General features: G+C 35.1%; 1 protein-coding gene across 1 annotated transcript; it reads right to left on the bottom strand.

The window, feature by feature from the left end:
* Positions 1–1,582: 1,582 nt before the first annotated feature.
* LOC146138005 (cysteine-rich secretory protein LCCL domain-containing 2-like) lies at positions 1,583–7,261 on the bottom strand. Its single transcript, XM_083394133.1, has 8 exons — positions 7,107–7,261; positions 6,806–6,925; positions 6,461–6,697; positions 5,167–5,253; positions 4,578–4,682; positions 3,774–3,818; positions 2,709–2,867; positions 1,583–2,510 (listed from the first exon to the last, which is right to left on the bottom strand). Exons 1-8 carry the CDS (start codon positions 7,189–7,191, stop codon positions 2,383–2,385), a joined length of 966 nt encoding a protein of 321 aa, XP_083250259.1. The 5' UTR covers positions 7,192–7,261; the 3' UTR covers positions 1,583–2,382.
* Between the last annotated feature and the right edge of the window lie 12,899 nt (positions 7,262–20,160).

Below are 20,160 nucleotides of genomic sequence, written 5' to 3'. Positions count from 1 at the left end.
ATTAATTTTTTTGTGTGTTGAAACTTGGCGTTTTTCATTAAACGTTAATGGGCTAACGCCATTTTTTACTAATTTAGTAGGCCATGAGCAGAAAAAAGTTGAAAACCTCTGGCCTAATCGATTTGGTCCAATTGACTTTTTTATTATCCGTAGTTTAATTATTATTTGAGACCAATCTCGTGTATAGGCCCTATATTCTGCATTTTAAATTTTTCATCTTGTTAACAAACGTTTACATTCTTGACAAACGTTTACATTCTCAACGGTTTCTGGCATCTTTAGAAAATAATGAACAAAAAACGTTCTGTTGCAATTTGGTTTGCAGGCTGTAATAGTGATGAGTATAATTCAGGACTGCGGAATCGGGACTCGAAGAGTCGGTTTGTTTTGCTGGAGTCGGACTCAACGACTTAACTAAGACAACGTTAAAAGAGTCCGATGTGCGCATGCGCAGTACCAAATTTTAAAACTGATATTTGCCGCAAACTCGAATCTCTAAAGGTGGAATAGCATATGATGGAATATTTTCCAATCATGTTATATGGGTAAATGAATTATACGACACCCCCATAAGTGGATTGTTGAATATCCACGTTATATTTTAGTTACATAAATCTGCGGAATACGGGCTGTAGAGTCAGGTGTTGAACTTTATCCACTGTTGAATAAAATACTTTGCTTTTCATATTAAACAATTTGTTAAAATATGTTTTATTGCATATATGTGATAAATTACATGACAGTTTTAAAAATGGGGTAGAGTAGGGCTTTAAGAATACATTTTAAGTTACATAAAACTGGAAAATAGATTAGTGATGCTTAATTCCATTGTTTAATATAAAAACTACAAGGTTTCTGTGTTTAAAGATAAACGTACAGTATCGTGTTAGTGGAAGTCCAACATTTTAGCAATTCTAGCGCGGTAACTTTGGGGGTGACTGTGGACCACTTAAATGTGGTTCGATTGTTTTGAAAACTTTGTGGTTCGATTGTTTCTGAAACTTTTTATGTAACACATAATGGGAAATCAAGCAGGAAACATAAATTTTCAAAACAAGTTAAATCTGAACATTCGTGATGAATAGGCCAAATCAACTCGTGATATCCACCCGTATATAGTGCTCTACGCCAGTGCTTCTTATTCTGTTTTTGGTTTGTTCACCCCTAGCATTTTTCTCCAGATTACATTCATCCTGGTCTCAAGATATGACAAAACTTTCTTGTCCATATAACAGCACAAAATGACTTGTTTTTTTCGATTTTTGTTAAGATCAACTCAAGCTAAGTTTCACCATTGCATATCTACGATTTCTCGAGTCCAGAGATATAAAGCTACAAAAGCACAAAACACAGTCAGCAATTTTTTGTACTTATGCACTCAGTGCAAACCAATTCACTATTACAATAAGCAAAAAAACACCAAAAAACAACAGTTCAATAGTCGGTTTCACCGTTTTGATTGGTTCACCCCTGCAAAAATTTTATTCATCCTGGGGTGAACCATTCACCTGATTAAGAAACACTGTTTTACGCTATCAATTTTGCTATGATATAACTTTCTTTAAGCTTATAATTTGAAAATAAGACACATTTTTAAAAATAAATTTATTCCAAAGTCAACTTTAATCGAACTGGATGCTGCGAAAATCCCAACATCAAGCTATACTCTTTTAATCTCAGGTAAGTTTACGAACATATCTGTAAATTTTCATCTGGAATCGAGGAAACGCAAAATGCAAAAAATGCTTTTATCCTGATTAATGTGACAAACGTTTTACTTTAGAAGTAACACCACACAAAAAGAAACGCCCTAACGTCCGGCCAATGTGAAATTTTGTCGAGTCCTGAGTGCGGCTCCGAATGACAGTTTGTGTTTCACCCATTTACGTAACTAAAATGCATGAATATTCCACTCGCAGGGCTGATATGAAATTCATCCACCCACAATACATTTTGACAAAATATTCCACCATATTGAAAACATTTTTTCAAAATGCTACTCCATCGTTACAATTTACAGTTTCGCTCCTATTAGTTTCGAAATTTGGTATCGCACTCGTCGGACATGGGACTCGGGTTGTCTAAGGTAGTCCCGAATCCAACTTCAGCAAAATTAACCGACTTCAAGTTCCGACCTTCGACATGAAATTTTATTTCTGTGGGTTAGATGGGGCTAAAGACATAATATAACAAAAAAATCATATGGGCGCAACTTCTTTTGCATTTACGTAGTTAAAATTGGCAAATATACAGTTGAGAGACGTGGCCTTAAATGAACCACAATGAGAATGTCCACAACGAGACGCAAATCGATAGTCGCAAATACAATAAATGAACGACACGCTACATTATAAGCATTGTTAACAAGAAAATCGATAAAGTTTATGGCAACTCGAAGCGAATTGACACTTTGTTCTCGTTTGAATTTGTACTGCTGATGTTGTTTTTGTTGCTTCCGTAGTAGTTCAATCGTCCTGCGATTCTTACAACCATCACTTGTCCACCATACGCTGCAAAAAAGGCAATAATAGGTCTAATGCAAAGGAATGGTGTTTACGCTTCTTGTTTTTCACAAAAGTGAATAAGTGTATAAAAAAGTTAAATCGGAATTTGATTCCTATAAATCAAAGCGTTAGCACGTGTTTCTTTAAGGTTTAGTGTTATAAAAAATGAATATGCCCACCATCTCTCTCTTTATATATACTCACCATCGATAAGACCGTCGTGGATCGCCGATGCGCATATATTCGAGTCAGCTGTGTACGTCCCAGTTCCCCAAACAGAATAAGGAGCCAGGTTGCAATTGGTTGGACAACTCGCGATAAACTTTTGCGAATAGCTTAATTCGCCGTTTGAATTGCAAGCAGCTGTAACAATATCAACAAATATAGCGAATAGCCTTGTATCTTTTGATGCAAATTACACTCTTAGAAAACATATAAAAATTCCTAGGCAACTGTTATTAACACAATCGCAAATAGTATGCCCGGCTGTATTAATATGTATAAAAAAAGAGTTTAAAATATGTTGTATGCAGAGGATTTTTAAAATGGGAACGGTTAATTAGTTTCACAAGCCCACTGTACTTACTGTTCATCACACAGAACGATTCTGCTAAGGAATATCCCGTATCGGCTTACGAGAAAAATATTTTGCTACTTATAACTGAGTGTTGTCAAATTAAATCCAACAATTTATCGTGATTTTCTGTTTTACACAGACTCGAATAATATGGAATCATGCAAGCCTAATCATAATATTATTCCTTATTCTCGCTTACGCAAATGTTCAACGTATCTACAATAGGACTACAGTCCCTTGAAAGAGTAATTGTTTCTTTGTGGCCATATATTTAAACTATAGGCATAACCAATGAGTCATGGATCCTTTAAACACCGACCAATTTGCCAATTTAAAGCAGATAAACACATTTTTTTGGCAGTTCTGGAATTATATTTTAGCAGCTTTTGCATGAACAACATATGTATTTAGATTTGATTTAGGAGCGCATTCCTTCTAGTGGTCGACAGTTAAGTTGTTTTTTATAATATTAATATTTCACTACAACGCAGTGGGCCAGACCAAAGCAAGAAGAATATATTTGGGTCTGGTGTGTTTGGAAGAGTTAAGAACCAATGCTCTAAGTCTAAGCAGTCTAAGGAAATCATCAATAATAATAATTAATTAATGTTAGTTTTAAAAAAATCAATATTAGATGAAACAGGAAATAGACCGGTGATAACAAACATAGGCTATATGTTTTACTTTATTACCTTCCACAGTTGGAATTATCAAACTCCTCAAATCTTTTAAAGTTGCTGAAAAAAAAAGAGTACATTTTTATTGTATTTTCTGAGTAGGGAGTCGTAATTCCAGCAACGGAAACTAAAAATTTATCTTACTTAAGTTGGTGAGGTAACAACCAGGGACTGATCCAGAAGGCTCGAAGCCATACATCACCCACCCACATGCCGTATTTTTTGCCTATTTAATTTACGTAAACGTATTTGTTCTCTAAATTGTGTTTGTACAATGTCCTTGGTTTGAAAATAACGGTTAGTTTTCAACCAAACACTTTTACGCTTATTACACATGATAAAATTTACCGCGCCTTTCAAATCTATTTGTTTTTTATATGATAATAGTCTAACGACGTTACACATCTTTACCAAAATGACCTGATTAAAGTAAATTGTTTGCGATTTGTGCGAATTGGTAACATAGGCTATTTACATCTTTTTAAATGTGTTCTTTGTCTTGCAAGTATAATCTCTTGAACGTAAAACTTTAACACTATAAAACCCTGTAAGGTTTTCTTAAGTTACTTGTTTAACAGACCACGTTTTGACGTAACCTGTGTTTTGGTGTAACTATATTAACGTCACGTTTTGACGTAACTTTGCAACGCCATCTCTTTTTTATGTGCCTCCCTAACAAAAACCCTGGATCTGCCTCTGGATATAACTATAAACGTGCATTGTGATTTTAAACTAATTTGTTTGATATAATGTTAATCTTAAGGATTGTATAATGACTAATTACATATTTAAAAAAAGGAAAAGGGTTAAACAACACACATCTTATGTCTGCAAGCTGCCTATGAATTGGATTGAGCTTGGCATCAACCAGAAGGCTGACGTGACTTGCCTTCAACGTAAATGTAGCGTTGTAGATCGGACGAGCTAAAATAAAAAGCATATGGATAAAAATGCATTATTAACATTTTACACCTAAGTAGAGTGAAATCAAAAATAAGTATTTGTGAGTTATCCGTGTGACAACAGCTAATACAGATATATAATGCCTCTGTCGAGGAAGTTGTACTATAGACTAGAGCAGTGGTTCTTAACCGGGTTGCCATTTCTAATGCACAAGGGTGCCGAGAGATGTTTGAGAATCTAAAAATCTAAAAAATCTAATTTTTGCATAACTCTTACAACCTTTTGTGTAAGATTAGAGTGGAATAATTCAAATTATTGTTTCCTAATTTGTATAGAGTTGATGTGTGATGCTCTATAGTCTATATAGTTCCGTTTATTGCGACATTCCAGTGAATTAACTCACGGAAAAATCTTGTAGGGGTGCCACAATCTGTTTAGTATTTCTTAGGGGTGACGCTAGCCATAAAAGGCTGAGAAACAATGAATTAAGACACGAGTTGCGTACCTTTAAGCTGTACAATGTCGTTCTTGATGTTTTCTACTGAAGATTGTACAATCTCTTGAACGTAACTTTCGCTTACCCCAGGAGCACCTAAAGTAGAGATACTCGTAGGGAAAAGGGCTACAAAACTAAACAAAAGGAAAAATGTTGACTGTTGTATTATATAGTCCTGGTCAAATATGGGTTCCGCACTCTTTCAAGAAACTGTCTTTCTGAAAAGTTGCTATTTAAACAAGTTATTAATTTGAATTATGTCGTCAATTTGAATTAAGTCAAATAGTTCCAAATAAAGCTCAATATATATATTAAAAGCTTAAAAAAAAGCTTAATGAATTTTGTTAATATTATTTATATATATAAATAATATTAACAAAATTCATTAAGCTTTTTAACCAGATCAATTGGAAAAACGGAAATGGACAGGTCGGTTAGGGAAACTTTTAGTTTTGGGTTTACATATAGCCTCACGCAACCTTGCTACTGCCAAAAAACCTTTTATTAGGCCTAAGAACGATTGACAGCGTTTGAATGTTTTCAAAGGACTTGATTTAATTTAAATCTTTTGACTTCAACCCATTTATGAAAATGACTTGTTTGAATACATTTTAGTAAAATGGGATTATTCAAACACAATGTTTAATATTACCTTTCTATTGGGTTAGTTTTTTTTGGTGTTTACTATGTGAAATATTGACCAGAATAGAACGCATTCACCAATTTTATAAGTTTAATATTTATTTTGATAGCAATGCTAAAATGTGAAATCTTCAAAAGCAACACAGTAGTTTACATTGATGCAGCTTGTGTGCATTTAACGACTGTAGCACAGTGGCGAAAATAGGCCAGAGCGGCTTGGAACTGCGTTCGATAAAACAATTATTACCGGTAAAAAGTTCCGGTGAAAATATGTTCTGTTGTTAACAGGCCATGTCCCTAAACTATTTTGCCTTGTTTAAATTTGAATTCATATATTGGTGCACGACATCGAACGCTAAGCAAAACACTTTTAAAGTTGCATGCACTATGAGGTTCGTTTATTGTGACATCATTTATAATAGCTTTCATGCGTTCTGGTAAGAAAATTGTTCTACTTTCACCTGCTGCAGCGCAAGCACTCTGCGAAAGTAAATATTCCTAGTTGGATGCCAACGCGTGAAAACTAACTACTTTCGTACAAGTCACCTCAACCTATTTCGCACAGGAAAATCTCTTGATCAATAAATAATATAATAGAGGCTTATTTGTTTAAATTTTATCGCCGCATATCGATACGTCTATGTAAAAACAAATTCCTCACCGGTTAGGGAATTTATGATCAAACTTATATTGACAAGCCTCTGTTCGACTGTTGATTTAAAGTTGTAAAACAGAGACTCGATATTTTCAACACGAAGTCCCATTAATCGTGGTTCAAGCGTTTCTTCTGTGGTTGCAGTGGTAGCGGTAGTCGCTGTTGTTTCTTTAGTTATGGTTGTTGCCTGTAGAGGTCTCGATGTGCTGGTCGTTTGTATCTCCGGTTGAGTATTGAATGTCTCTGTTTCCAATAATTGCCATATAATTATGTACACATTGTACAGCCTTTATTATAGGATGTATAAAGAAAATCAAAACGAAAAAAACAATGTTAACAATTAAGCGTTACCTCCGAGTGGAACAGAACACAGACCACACGTGTATCGACAATATGCATTGTATTGTTCAGGACAGCCAAACCTATATAAGTTCACACAATACGAATATGTGGCCAGGTCGTAACAATTTGCTGAAAGTATATAATAAAAGGTTAATTTAAGGTTATGTTAATACAAATTTCAACACATTATGTCATTATCTCCATAGTTTTATTATTATTTTATATGCGGACAAATATCACTTATAAGACAGGCTTTACAATAGCTATTCTTACATATTGACGCCGGTAGTTTACATTTAAAAAATCTCACCTACAAGCGATGACTGGCACTTAACGCAGATTGCAAATGACAACAAATACAACAACGTAACACAAGAATGTTGCTTGGCCGACATTTTTCCAAACTAAAATTATATTATATCAATGTGCTGCTGCAGAATCGTGCTTTGGTGTTACCGCTGACTAAATCAGTTATTTCTTTAGAAAGCGAGTCTACGTCAAACCGATAATCAGACAAATGATTTGCCCGAGGCTATAAAACTAGTACTTTTTATATATTTATATGTTTGCTACACGTTTTACCAAAGTGTAGCAACACAGAATGACATATTTCTAAACATAGAACTTCATATTCTCCAAAAAGAAAACAAACTCGATCCCTGAGATCGTTTACATCGCTTTGAGCGAAACTTGTTTAACTTTACACAAAGTTGACAGTTTACTAACATCCATAGGCTCAGCTAAGGCTTTTGTCGCCCTATCGTTAAATGCTTTTATTCTTGGTTTAGTTGCAGATTTGCGCACGACATTTATTTTAAAGCGTCATGTTGTTCCCGTGGTCTCACAAACAAAATACGGAATTCACCCCTGCTAAGATCATATTTCTTATTTGGGGGTCAAGTCAATAGATTTTAAAAAGTTTAACAGCGTGATGTGATTTACTTGAGAAGTTTAGCGAAATGTTCGTAAGGAATTGGACATTGAATTCCCTTGAGATTTTAATTTCCTAAAGGGCAATTAGGCAAAATTTTATGTTTTTCTTGCAATCTAAAAAAATATGTAACTTAATCGCTAAAAGGCTTGTTAGACTATTTAGTAACCAGCTCAACAGGGAAAAACGTAGATGATACGCATCTATAAATAAATCCACATATCATTTATTTTATGGTTTACCAAACAAAACATTCAAGACAAGGATGGCACAGACAATAAATAGAAATATGGATACAGTAGGTATACAAAAATAAAAACACACATGTGCTAAATCTTGTCCTTTCCGTTTTTTCTTTGAATTTTCGGACTTTCGATCCGCACTTTTGAGGAAGGCATGGAAAAGACATTTTGGCGCGTTCGCTGTTGGTTTCCAAATTGAAAGTCAACAAATTGTAGAATATAGGAGAACTGCATCTGCATGTCGCTGCGCGATATTATACCGTTCTGGTATGTTCCTGGGAAGTATGTCTGTCTAGCAAACTTGCTAACTAAAACATATCCACCAGCATCTGAATAAAAGCAATGACGTTAAATAGTGTGTGGGAAGCATTCGTACATAAAAAAGGCACAACCAGGGCTATGGAGTCGGATCGGATTTGAAACCCGAGGAAACCGGTTTAATTGGCGGGATTTTAAACTCGAGTAAAACTACTCGATATACTTTATTTAGTTATCCATCTATATACTGGCCAATCGTACTCGGCTCTATTTCATAGGCCGGGACTTAAGTAATTTTAAACCGACTCCGCAGGCCTTCGAACAACCATTTTCTTGTTATAGCCCAAACAGCATCGACAAAGCAGAGGGATTACTTTCAATATAACCGCTACATTATTGAAAAATGTTGTTGATTCGCGCCAAGCGAAATATGTTGACAAAACCTTTGTTTTCGAAAGTGCGGTGACGCATTTTTTTGGCATTTAGACTATACAGTTTATCAAAATGGAATATGATCCACTAGAAACATAATTCGGATTCTCACGGAGCGCGAAACAAACTGGTGTTTACTTTGTTAAATTAGGTAGGCAAAAATGTCTAACCATAGGGTCATGGCCACGTGGCCACGTGGCCCCCTGGAACCGCCTCTGGTAATATTTGGAATGGCTAGTAATCTTCTTAGTCGCTTGCCTGATAACATTAACGGCTTACTTGAAATCTTTCCATCGTGGATCGCAGATCTACAAATGCTCGAAGAATTTGTGTAAAGCCTGCTGCCCCATAGATCCGCCTTGTATTGATTTATACAATTGGGTGGACAAATTACTACGAATGATGGAGTCCAGGAATCGGAAAACACGGAAAAGCAGTTTGCTGTATAAATAAAACGTATTGGTTAAACGTTTTTATTCATAAAACTAGTAAACTGAAATTATTAGGAAGATAAAAGAAAGCTTTGTAAGGCTTAGCGGTTGTTGCATAGTTAAATGGTTAAAAAGTGTGCGATAACGTCGTTTTGTAATGACACCGACCTTGCAATGTTGGGCGAATTAAGTCGATAAATCCGACCAGCTTATCTGCAGTAAAAGAAACATTTTATTAAGAATTACAAAACAATAAAAAAACGTTGGAGCCAATCAACAATGAATTACTTTCTGTTTAATAAAAAGCTCAAGTTTATAATCACGAATAACTATTTAAACTGGGGACCCTAATTTACACCATCGTCTAGTAGAGGGGCGGGCAACACACGGCCCGCGGGCCGGGTCCCGATGGGATTTTTAGCGGCCCGCAGACAGTTTCTGGTTTTACATAATAATGTGGCCCGCGGCAACAGTCTGCCGCAATCCCCCACTACTTGCTTACTACGTCAAATAATAGTGATTCTGTTATTCTTCAGTTCTTAATTCTTGGGTAAAATTAGAGGGCTTCAGCCGTAAAATCGAAATAAGAACAACATCAACCTCGGAATAGGGCAAAAATAGGACTAATACCTAATAGTCTTATTACTGTCTAAATCGGAACAAGGTATTAACCCTCGGAATTAGACCTAAATGACCAGAATCAGGACTATAAAACATTTTACAAGTGGTCTACAACACTAACTCCCCTAATAATATCAACCTTAACCCAGCTAACACACAACGTTTTTTCGACGTTCGGATCTTTTTTTTAAACTAAGTAAACGTTGTGGGAATGTGTCCAAACGAACGTTAAGAAAATACGTCGAGGCCGTGTTATCAAAACGTAATGTAAAACGTTGCACTAACGTCAAAATTAACGTTAAGAAAAACCGCAATGCGACCAAATTTCAACGTCATTTGTAACGTATAAACAACGTTGATTACAGACGTCGATCTTAACATGTTTTACATCATTTTGGACGTCACTTTGAACGTTTGTTGAACGTTATTTTTTAACGTTGCGACGAACCACAATGAAACAAATTTACAACGTCATAGGTGACATGCAAATAACGTTTATTACTGACGTAAAATCTAACATTTTTAGACCGGTTTAGACGTCTTTTACACGTTTAATTAACGCTGTATATTTAACGTTCCGTAAAACTATAACGCAACCAGCTTAGAACGTCATACGTGACGTAGAATTCACGTTCATTTCTGACGTCACAATTAACTTGTTATAGACAAATTTTAACGTAACTTCAAACGTTTGATTAACGTTCTTTCGTAACGTTGAAACAAACCAAATACAACTTATTTTAAAACGTCATAAATCACGTACTAAAAACGTTGTTTACTGACGTCAAAACTAACGTCTTTTTTTTTTTTTTCAATTCAATGGTATTCTTTAAAAATATCGTGGCGCACCACAATGTAACCTGATTATAACGTCAAAGGTGACGTACGAACAAGGTTAATTACTTACTTCGAGGCTAATAACTTGTTTTAGGCTATTTTGTACGTCAGAGCGAACATTTTGCTAACATTATTTTTAAACTTTGTGACCACCATTGATGTAACTAATTTACAACGTGATACGTGACGTACAAACAACATTAAATTCTGACATCAAAGCTAATTTCTTGGAGACCAGGACGCCATTTTAAGCGTTATAATAACGTCATTTTACCGTTTTGACTAACTACAATGTTATATAATTAAAACGTAAAACGTGACGAAACAACAACGTTACCTTTTGTAACAAGGATAATTTTTTTATGACTATTTTATACATCATTTCTAACGTTTTAATAACGTCATTTCTCAACCTTATTGCCAACCTTAATGTAACCAATTTAGAACGTCATAGGTGACGTACATGCAACGTTAATTAATCACGTCAAAGTAAACTTGATTTCATTTCATACGTTGTCGTGAGAAACCACAATGGACCCAATTTATTAAATCATACGTGACGTACAATCAACGGTGATTTCTGACGTCAAAGCTAACTTATTTAAGACCGTTTTGGATGTAATTTTAAACGTTTTAATAACGTTATTTCTTGACGTTGCGACAAACTAAGATCCAACTAACTGACAACGTCACGCGTGAAGTATAAATGACGTTGAATTCCAAGGTCAAAGCTAACTTCTTTGACAGCATTTTGGACGTGATTTTAAGCGTTTTAACAACGTTATTTTTTGGTTTGTAACTAACAACAATGCAATCTAATTAGAACTTCACGTGACGTAAAAACTACGGTAAATACTGACATCGAAGCTTACTTGTGTTTAGAATTAGACTATTTTATACGTCATTTTTAACGTTAATATAACGTTATTTTTCAACGTTATTACAATCTTCAATATAACCAATTCAAAACATCATACGTGGCCCATATGCAAAAAGCAATGATAACTGTCGCTGAAGATAACTTATTTGAAACCATTTTAAATGCTATTTTCAAAAGTTCCAATAACTTTATTTCTTGACATTACGATAAACTAAAACGCGACCAAATTTGCAACATCTTGAATGATCGTAGTCATTTCGAAGGTTACGGCAAACCACAATGCAACCGGATTAAAACGTTAAACGTGACGTATACAACAAGGTATATACCTGACATCGAGGTCAACTTGTTTTAGACTATTTTATACATAAATTAAAACATTTCATTAATATTGTTTAGCGTTGTTACAAACGTCAAAGGAACCCTATTAAAACGTTAAACGTGAGGTAGAAACAACATCAATTAGCCTACTTACGTTGAAGGTAACTGATTTTAGACGAATTTCCGTGTGATACACAGTTTTTTCGACTGAGCTGAAGTACAATCGAATCAAAATGTCATACGTGTCGTATAAAAAACGTTGTTTACCGACGTCAAAACTAACTTTCCAAGTTTTAATTTTCGTTAAATAGAAATGCTCTCTTTTAAGGAATGCGTCGGGATTATGTAGCCTATGTACAAAATATTTGTTTTTTTCTGTAATGTGTTTTGATTAACTTTTTTAGAAAATGTAAAGAAGTATACTTAGTTATGCTTACATAAAATAGAGATGTGACTTAATTTAAGATAGCATTTTAGTAACATTGTCTTTACATGAAACAAATCGCATGAAAAAGTACTTAGCGCAGCGACCGCTACAGACGCAGTTTCCTGGATAGACAAGAATGTCGCTCCCTGCTGCTTTTTTTTGGCGGATTTCGAACGGCGCGTAAACTCGTGATTGGCCAATATGCGGATGACATCACAGTCCAGTTTGAACATTTGCTATCAGGACATTGGAATTCAAAATAAGTTTTGGCAGCTCAGCGCTAGAGTGCTTGTTAGATATTTAGGTTGTTTTCCTTAAACCATGAAGATTAGGGTTACATAAAAAGATTAGGCTTTGTTATCAAATATATTTTCAGGTTAAATAGTCTAAGCTGTATTTGTAGTTTTATTTATAACTTTTATTTTAAGTAGGAAACAAAATAATTTACTGAATAAATGACTTCAAAGCCTCCACTAATTTTCATCTAACATAGAAAAACAAGCTCTATTACCTCTGTGGACAATTGCAGGCACTGGTCTAGAATCCTACCACAGTGCACAATATTTGGGTTAGGGTGCGGGTTAGCATTTTGGATTAGGGTGGGTCAAGTATTAAATAATAGATATAATAATACTTGACCCACCCAAACGCTAACTCGCACCCTAACCCAAATATTGTGCGTTGATTTAATCAATGTGGTAGGATTCTAGACCAGCGCCCAATTGCATTCTACGGCGAGTGAACACCCAAACTTTTTAGACAATTTTAATGCAAATCTTGATCTTTGTATCATGCCAGCGTAAATACCTTGGGTGTGCATAAAACCCCAAATGAACACTTGAAAATTCATTACTGAAGATCTCGACTAAAGGCTTGATTAAAAGTTCAAGGTGGGATTTGAAGAAGGGTACACTTTAAAGATATTCCTCATGAACTTGGCTGCTCATGAATATTTACAGGTAAATTAGTGATTAATATTTTCAAGATTTTTGTTAATTATTATATTTATTTGACTCTTACTGTTTTGTTTTATGCTTGCAATTGCCCTAGATGCTAACAACAAAGACTTTAAAATGTATCCTGGCTGCGTTTAAATTTCTTTATTTGGGCAGCAATTTTTTTCAAAATCTACCAGTGATAGTTATACAATGTCACCAGAATTTTAATTTTATATATTTCTGACCAGTCTGCATTCTGTGGACCAGAAGCTACACAGCACAAAACGCTATCACACAATAAGTAAAGGCAAAATAAACATAATATGACAAAATTATTGGGAAAAAATTATACCATAGACTAGTACTAAGAATGGTCTATATTTTTTTAATATAAAAACAAAGTTTAAAAAATGTAAAAAATACTAATATTCATTATTAAATGTTATTATTGGCAAAAAAAGGAGCTTAAAATTCTTGATCCTAAATTTTACCAAACAAATTCAGGTTGCACAAGAAAATACATTAACAGTGATATAAAATTTCTGTGCTTGGCTAAATTAGTAAATGGCACATCTAAATTTTGAAAAAAAAAAAAAAGAAAAATAACATGAAATAACTATCAGGTTATTTTAAATTTTTTGTTTAAGGCAACCAGTCGGGCATTTATTGTACCATGTAGAAGCACGTGCATCATTGCAATTAGTTTTTTTGGCTTTGCTCATTTCGATTTGGTTTCATAAGGTAAATAAAGTTAAAAGTTATGTTTGTAGTCATTAATCACATTTCCCAGTTAATGCAGCTTAAACAGATGAAATGATGGGGTTTTCCTTAGCTTGACAAACACATGAGCCATTTTTATAAGGTATATATTCCCCTGTTCGACCCTATAGCCCTAGCAGTCACTTCCCTATTCCCTAATTTTTATATTATTTGCCAACAGCTCTCTCGATGTATCACACATGCATTCAGATTCGGATTAAACTGCTGGATTTTCGTTTTACACCGCTGGATTTGTATTGTTCTTATTTTTTCAATACGTTGTTGTTGTTAACGTTACTTTCCTGTTTTAATGTGCATTGTTTTACACATAGTCTGTGAAATGCAAAACTTTTTCAAATTTGTCTTTTAGACTGTGTTAGTGTAATAGAGCTATTTAAGTAACACTATAAAATTTGTGTGTTTTGCAGGTCCACAGACCAATTTTCTCAGTTTTCTTGTCTTTTTTACAGTTCTTTATTGTCAACATTTTTATACTGCCGTGTTTGTTTTACTTCAATACTATATTATTTCTATATTTTCCTGGATGGTAATTGTTTAGAAGATTTAGTAAGAATTTGCAAGTGTAAATAATTACAGTCAGATATGTTAAAACAAGTATAAGTGTTTTAAAAGTGCAAAAACATCGTTATTATGTTTCTTTTTTGCGCATTATACCGTAGTTGCGAACGTAATTTGTAACTCCATTGCAAACGTAATTTGTAGGGCATGGAGTCCAAACTATTACGCAAACATAACAATGTGAACGCTTTCAATAACCTAGTTTTACAACGTAGTTTCCAACGTCGCATGAACTTTGTCCGGATCACACATTTTTACGTAAAAATAACGTCTGTGATAAACTTATAATTAACGTCGCTGAACATCGTAATTTGCAACGTCTAATCTACGTCGTCTGGAATAGACACTTCTACGTAAAAACAACGTTCATGATAAACGTATAAATAACGTAGTTGCACAACGTCGCATCTAGGTCGTAAAGTGTCGACGCTTTTACGTGAAAATAACGTTCATGATAAACGTCTAAATAACGTAGTTGCACAACGTCGCATCTACATCGTTTGGTGTCGACACTTTTACGTGAAAATAACGTTCATGATAAACATATAAATAACGTCGCTGAACATCGTAATTTGCAACGTCTAATCTACGTCGTCTGGAGTAGACACTTCTACGTAAAAATAACGTTTATGATGAACGTATAAATAACGTAGTTGCGCAACGTCGCATCTAGGTCGTAAAGTGTCGACGTTTTTACGTAGAAATAACGTTGGTTGCAACGTCTTATCGACCAAACTTAAACCAAAAATCTACGTCGCTGCGACGTCAAATTGTTAGCTGGGAACCCATTTTCTAACCCCGCCCATTGCCCACCAATAACCCCGAACAGGGCCAAAAAACAGGTGCCAAAACAGCCGAGTCCCATAAACCACATTTAATTTTAAGCGTAAACAAAGCCCCAAGAAAAAAATATTTTTTTGCGGACCTGCCATGTTGGAACATATAAATATATTAATGTAAACTAAAATACCTGGTTTATTGATAGTGCATAATTATGGGCAATATTTTAGTTAGAAACTTAAAAAACCTAGTAATTTTGACTAGGTATACGCATTAAACCTCCAAGAGACTAAATAAAGGCTGTTACCCTTAATATTACAGCGTTTAATTACCACTGAGTCGTTGTAGAGCATTGTTAACTTTTGCAACATCTGTTTGCACGTCTGCAATCGTCGGTTGCATTCTTTGTTGAGCTGTAAAATTAGTTAAGTTTACAAAGTTTAATTTTCCAAAATAATATGTTTTTACTATAAGGTTTACATCGTTTAAATATTGATGGATTTACGGCTCGCACAAAAAATTATTAGTATAGCCAGTGGTTCCCAAAGTTTTTTGGCTCGCGGCACACTAAAATTTTTTTAACTATTTCGCGGCACACTTTTAACAGAACAACAATAGAGTCATTTTACGATCGCCCTTGACACAAGACCTACTATATGTAAATGTCTCAATATTATTAATTTTTAATGAATAGTGCGTATTTAAGTCTAAAATGCTTGCGTGTACCTATTGGTAAATGTTCTTATTTATTGGTAAATGTTCCTATTGGTAAATGTTCTTATTTACGAAATTGCAAAAACTTTGGCGGCACACTTGTCAATCTCTTGAGGCACACTTGTGCCGCGGCACACAGTTTGGGAATCACTGGTATGGCGGATAGTTCAACACCAAGTTTTCTAATTTATACCTAATTTACTGTTTCGGAATTAAACTCTGATAAGAAAACATTCTAACTTTTTAAATAAATATAAGTGCACCAACGTTAATCATGTAAAACAAATGGGCTTACTTAACAAATAAAAATAACATATAAGTCGTTACAGGGGATCAGAAATCAACCTGCACTACATACAACTGCAAATAAAACATTTGTAAGTGTGTGATTTAATAGATTAACCCGTTTTAAGATATTACATTAATTATACCGACTCCTCAAAATGGTGCGCATTGCTTATGACACCTAAACGTAGATTTCTATTTTCGAGTTATCGTTTTAAGAATTTGATTTACCCTACCCTGATTTCCTCTGTTATTGCAAGTTGCGCAACAACCATCCATGTATCGCCGAATTCGACAAAATCCTTCCGCCTTTTTGTTGATGCAAGTTTGTGTCGGGTAAATGTCGGTGCATTCTGAGATAAAGAATGTCCTATGATTTAAATCGACCCGATTTACTAAGTTGTAAGTTTAAGCAACAATTGCGCTTTTAATAATTTCGCGTTAATGCATACCTTTTTTCACGTACAAGTACGACAAACAGAGCCAAGCTTTAACTTGATTCCGATAAATCACTTATGAAATATTGAATATACTTACTTGGCCTTGTCACTTCATAACACGCACTTAATGTTAGTAGGGATAGCAGAAAAACATTTGCTACGTAGAGCGGCATCGCTTTGCTTTGCTTTACACCTAATTGCAGAGAGGCCTATCAGATAAGAGTGATCACTGTAAATACATTCATTATTACCACAGTTCCAGCTTATAAACAAGCGACCATTAAACAACTTAAAGCGCCACGTGTTTGTGTACTATCTTTTGAACACATCAATCCATAATTAACATTATAGATGTATTCATTAGGCTACAAGTTAATTGCGGCTTTATAAATACGAAGTCTACCTGGTTTTAAATAGTCGATGTCCACTATACTCGTTCCACGTCGAATGCGTCATACCCTAATGAAAGCGTGAGTTGACGTGTCAACTTCTATGGACGACCACTCACGTAATTTAAAAATAAAACTGTTTTCCCTAACCATTGACAGTTATAAAATGTATATACGCTGTCCTAGATTCTACTAGACACTTATGCGCAAAGCTAAACCGAAATAAAACATGGTACCGGTAGTGTTGTTCGTGCAAAAAACGGCATATTTTAAAACCTTAAAGTTAATTGTGTTGTGTTGTATGCATACGGATACGATAGGTATAGACGAGGGATTTATGCCACTAACGTTCATTTAGGCGATTTTTTATTTTTGTCCGGACAAAATAATTAATCTTGTTGTACTTGCAATTCATATACCCCCTAAGCGTCATTTGAATACTATAAGCACAACATTCTTTCCAAAACGGGCTCGAGAGTTTAGCCTGCTATTGACAAAAGTACTGACATAAGTTATAATGCTCAGCTACTTGTTTATGTCCGCTATCTTGGTGTAAACAATTTGACAGAAGACTTTTATGTTGCAAAACTATAAAAACAACCACCCGAGGTGAAGATATTTTTGCTTTGGTCAACTCATTTATAAAGAGAAATTAGAGTAGACTCCAGTATTTGCATTGATGAAGCTCCATTCACGCTTGGATCCCGCGGGGGTTTACGGCTGGTGTAAAACAAATTAATCTCAATGTATTAGGCCAAATCAATCACTTCTTCGTCCATCGAGAAAATTTAGCATTTCGCATGCTTTTAACTAAATAAGAAAATGTCATGCTCGTTAAAATCCATATGGTCAACTTCATGAAAAAGTCTCCGAATTCACGACTGTTTGAAAAACTATGAGAATAATTTATTGCTGAATTTCAACACCTGATATACTTTTCTAATGTGAGTTGGGTATCCCGTGGAATTGGAGAGATTTGTCACTCTGCACAAGGAGATTCGGGAATTTTCAAAAGCGACCCTCCTGCCCTTTGCTAAGGTTTGCAAGGGGGGCAAGGGGGGACAAAAGTGCCCTTTTCATGAAAAATGATATATTGTACTAGTCCACAGGGGCGATATAAGTAGGGCTTGAGCTTTGGAAAAATGCAAAAAAATTCGTAAAATGACATGGTTGACATTTGTTAAAACATTTTTGGTACCATTTTAAGCCAATCTAGAGGGGGTGGCAGCAAAAATTTTTCCGGGGGAGTACCCACGGACCCGCCAATATTTCGTCTCGCTACGCTCGCCTGCGGTCTATGTTGCCCTTACCAAAAAAGTCGCCCCCCTTGCCCTGAAATCGCTCCGGCATCCCTGAATTTGGTACATGTAGCAGCAAGATGAACAATCTTCTGTTGGTGTTTCGAAGTTCAACATGAACTGCTGTACATCTCGCTCTGTTGTTTGTCAAGTTCAGTCGTTCACAATCGTGCAATGCAATGGAAACCTTTGAAAAACAAAACAAAAGAAAGGCAGTTATTTGTTCAATTTTTTGTGGTTGTTAAATAGCACATTTCGTTTAAGTTAGTTTCAAACAAACGCAGTGCATAAAAACACGTTTCTAAATTGCTGCTTTTTCACTATTGCTTTTAAAAAAGGCAGGTATAATGGGCTTATCCCTAAATTCGTGTTTGGACTTGCACGAATTGAAGCATATGTGTCGCGCGTGGAAATTTTACGAGGAATTTGACGTCTCGTGTCGTGTTTTTGTAATCTACCTAACTAGACGCGTTGTGCGTGCTTTGATTCAGACTTCCCTAACTAAAACCCAAAAACGTACCAAATGTTTAAAAGAATTTGGAAATTTACCAAATTTACGAAATTGTTTCGTGCACAACAAAATAAAATCAATATTTACAAGTTTTAGCGCTGTTATCAAAACTTTAAACTATATGCACATTTTTAACATTCATAGCTTAGCCTATTAATCGTGTTTCACAAAATAAATGAACAGATCTTTCGATCGGCGGTAAACTTAGATTTTGACTATATATTTTGTAATATAGATCGACATTCACCTTGTTTGCTTAGCAGTTTAAGCAAAAGTTTCAAAGACATCCAGCGGCGAATTGCGATTTGCATCGCTGCGGTGCCATTTCCTCCAATGTTGATTGGCGGCGCTTTGTTCTCTTTGTGAACATTTAGTTAGGTGCGCCTGCAATTTGTTCGACAAATGATGAGGAAGGTTCGTTGCTCGTAGGCTGTCTTCTTCTTCTGTTGTTGGTTTTGTTCGAATGAACGTTGCGGCTTAGTTGTGAAGTTGAAAGGTTCAACGATTTGCCTGATCCAACGATGAAAGATTTCTTCTTGAAAACTTGTTGCTTCAGATGTAACGCTTTATGGCGGCGCTTAATTCCAGACGCTGATTGACGTTCCTTAACACGGTGGTCACCATTTGCGGGGCTAAACTGAATTTGTTTGAAGCTGATGCTGGTTTCTTCTATGATTTGAGTCTGGCTCCGTTTGTTAAGGTTGATCGAAGGTTGCTTGAAATGTTGCGTGTTCCAGGGTTGCAATGACTTAAGTCATTGACTTGACTTAAGTGCACTTAAGTCACTGTTTTCAAATGACTTGCCTTGACTTAAGTCTTTTGGCCAGAATGACTTGACTTGGACTTAAGTCATGTTGTTAAATATCTCGGGATTAAATTAAGTGTTTTTGATTAAAATGTATCCCAAGTTTTGCACATTAAACACTTTTATTGCTGTATATTGCCTTTGTGTTATTTTTTAGTTAAATTGTTGCCCCTTATCGAATGAGTTTATCGATTTTAATGGTTTAACAATTTACTTTTATGACAATGACATGAAATGACTTGCTCTCATAATGACTTGACTGGGACTTGACTTGGGCAACCGATGACTTGGACTGAGACTTGTTATTTTTTGCAAAATACTTGACTTAGACTTAAGTTATTTTTCAAATGACTTGACTGGGACTCAAGTTATTTCAAAATGACTTGTTTACAACACTGGCGTGTTCTAACAGTTTAGCCACAGCAAGTTATTAAACGAATCTGAGTTTATTGAGAACATCAGGACAGCAATCAACTTACAGGAATA

This window comes from Ascidiella aspersa, chromosome 7, assembly GCF_963924565.1.
Source record: "Ascidiella aspersa chromosome 7, kaAscAspe10.2, whole genome shotgun sequence".
Taxonomy (NCBI): domain Eukaryota; kingdom Metazoa; phylum Chordata; class Ascidiacea; order Phlebobranchia; family Ascidiidae; genus Ascidiella; species Ascidiella aspersa.
Note: the sequence above shows the minus strand (reverse complement) of the source record. Positions and strands in the feature narration are given on the sequence as shown.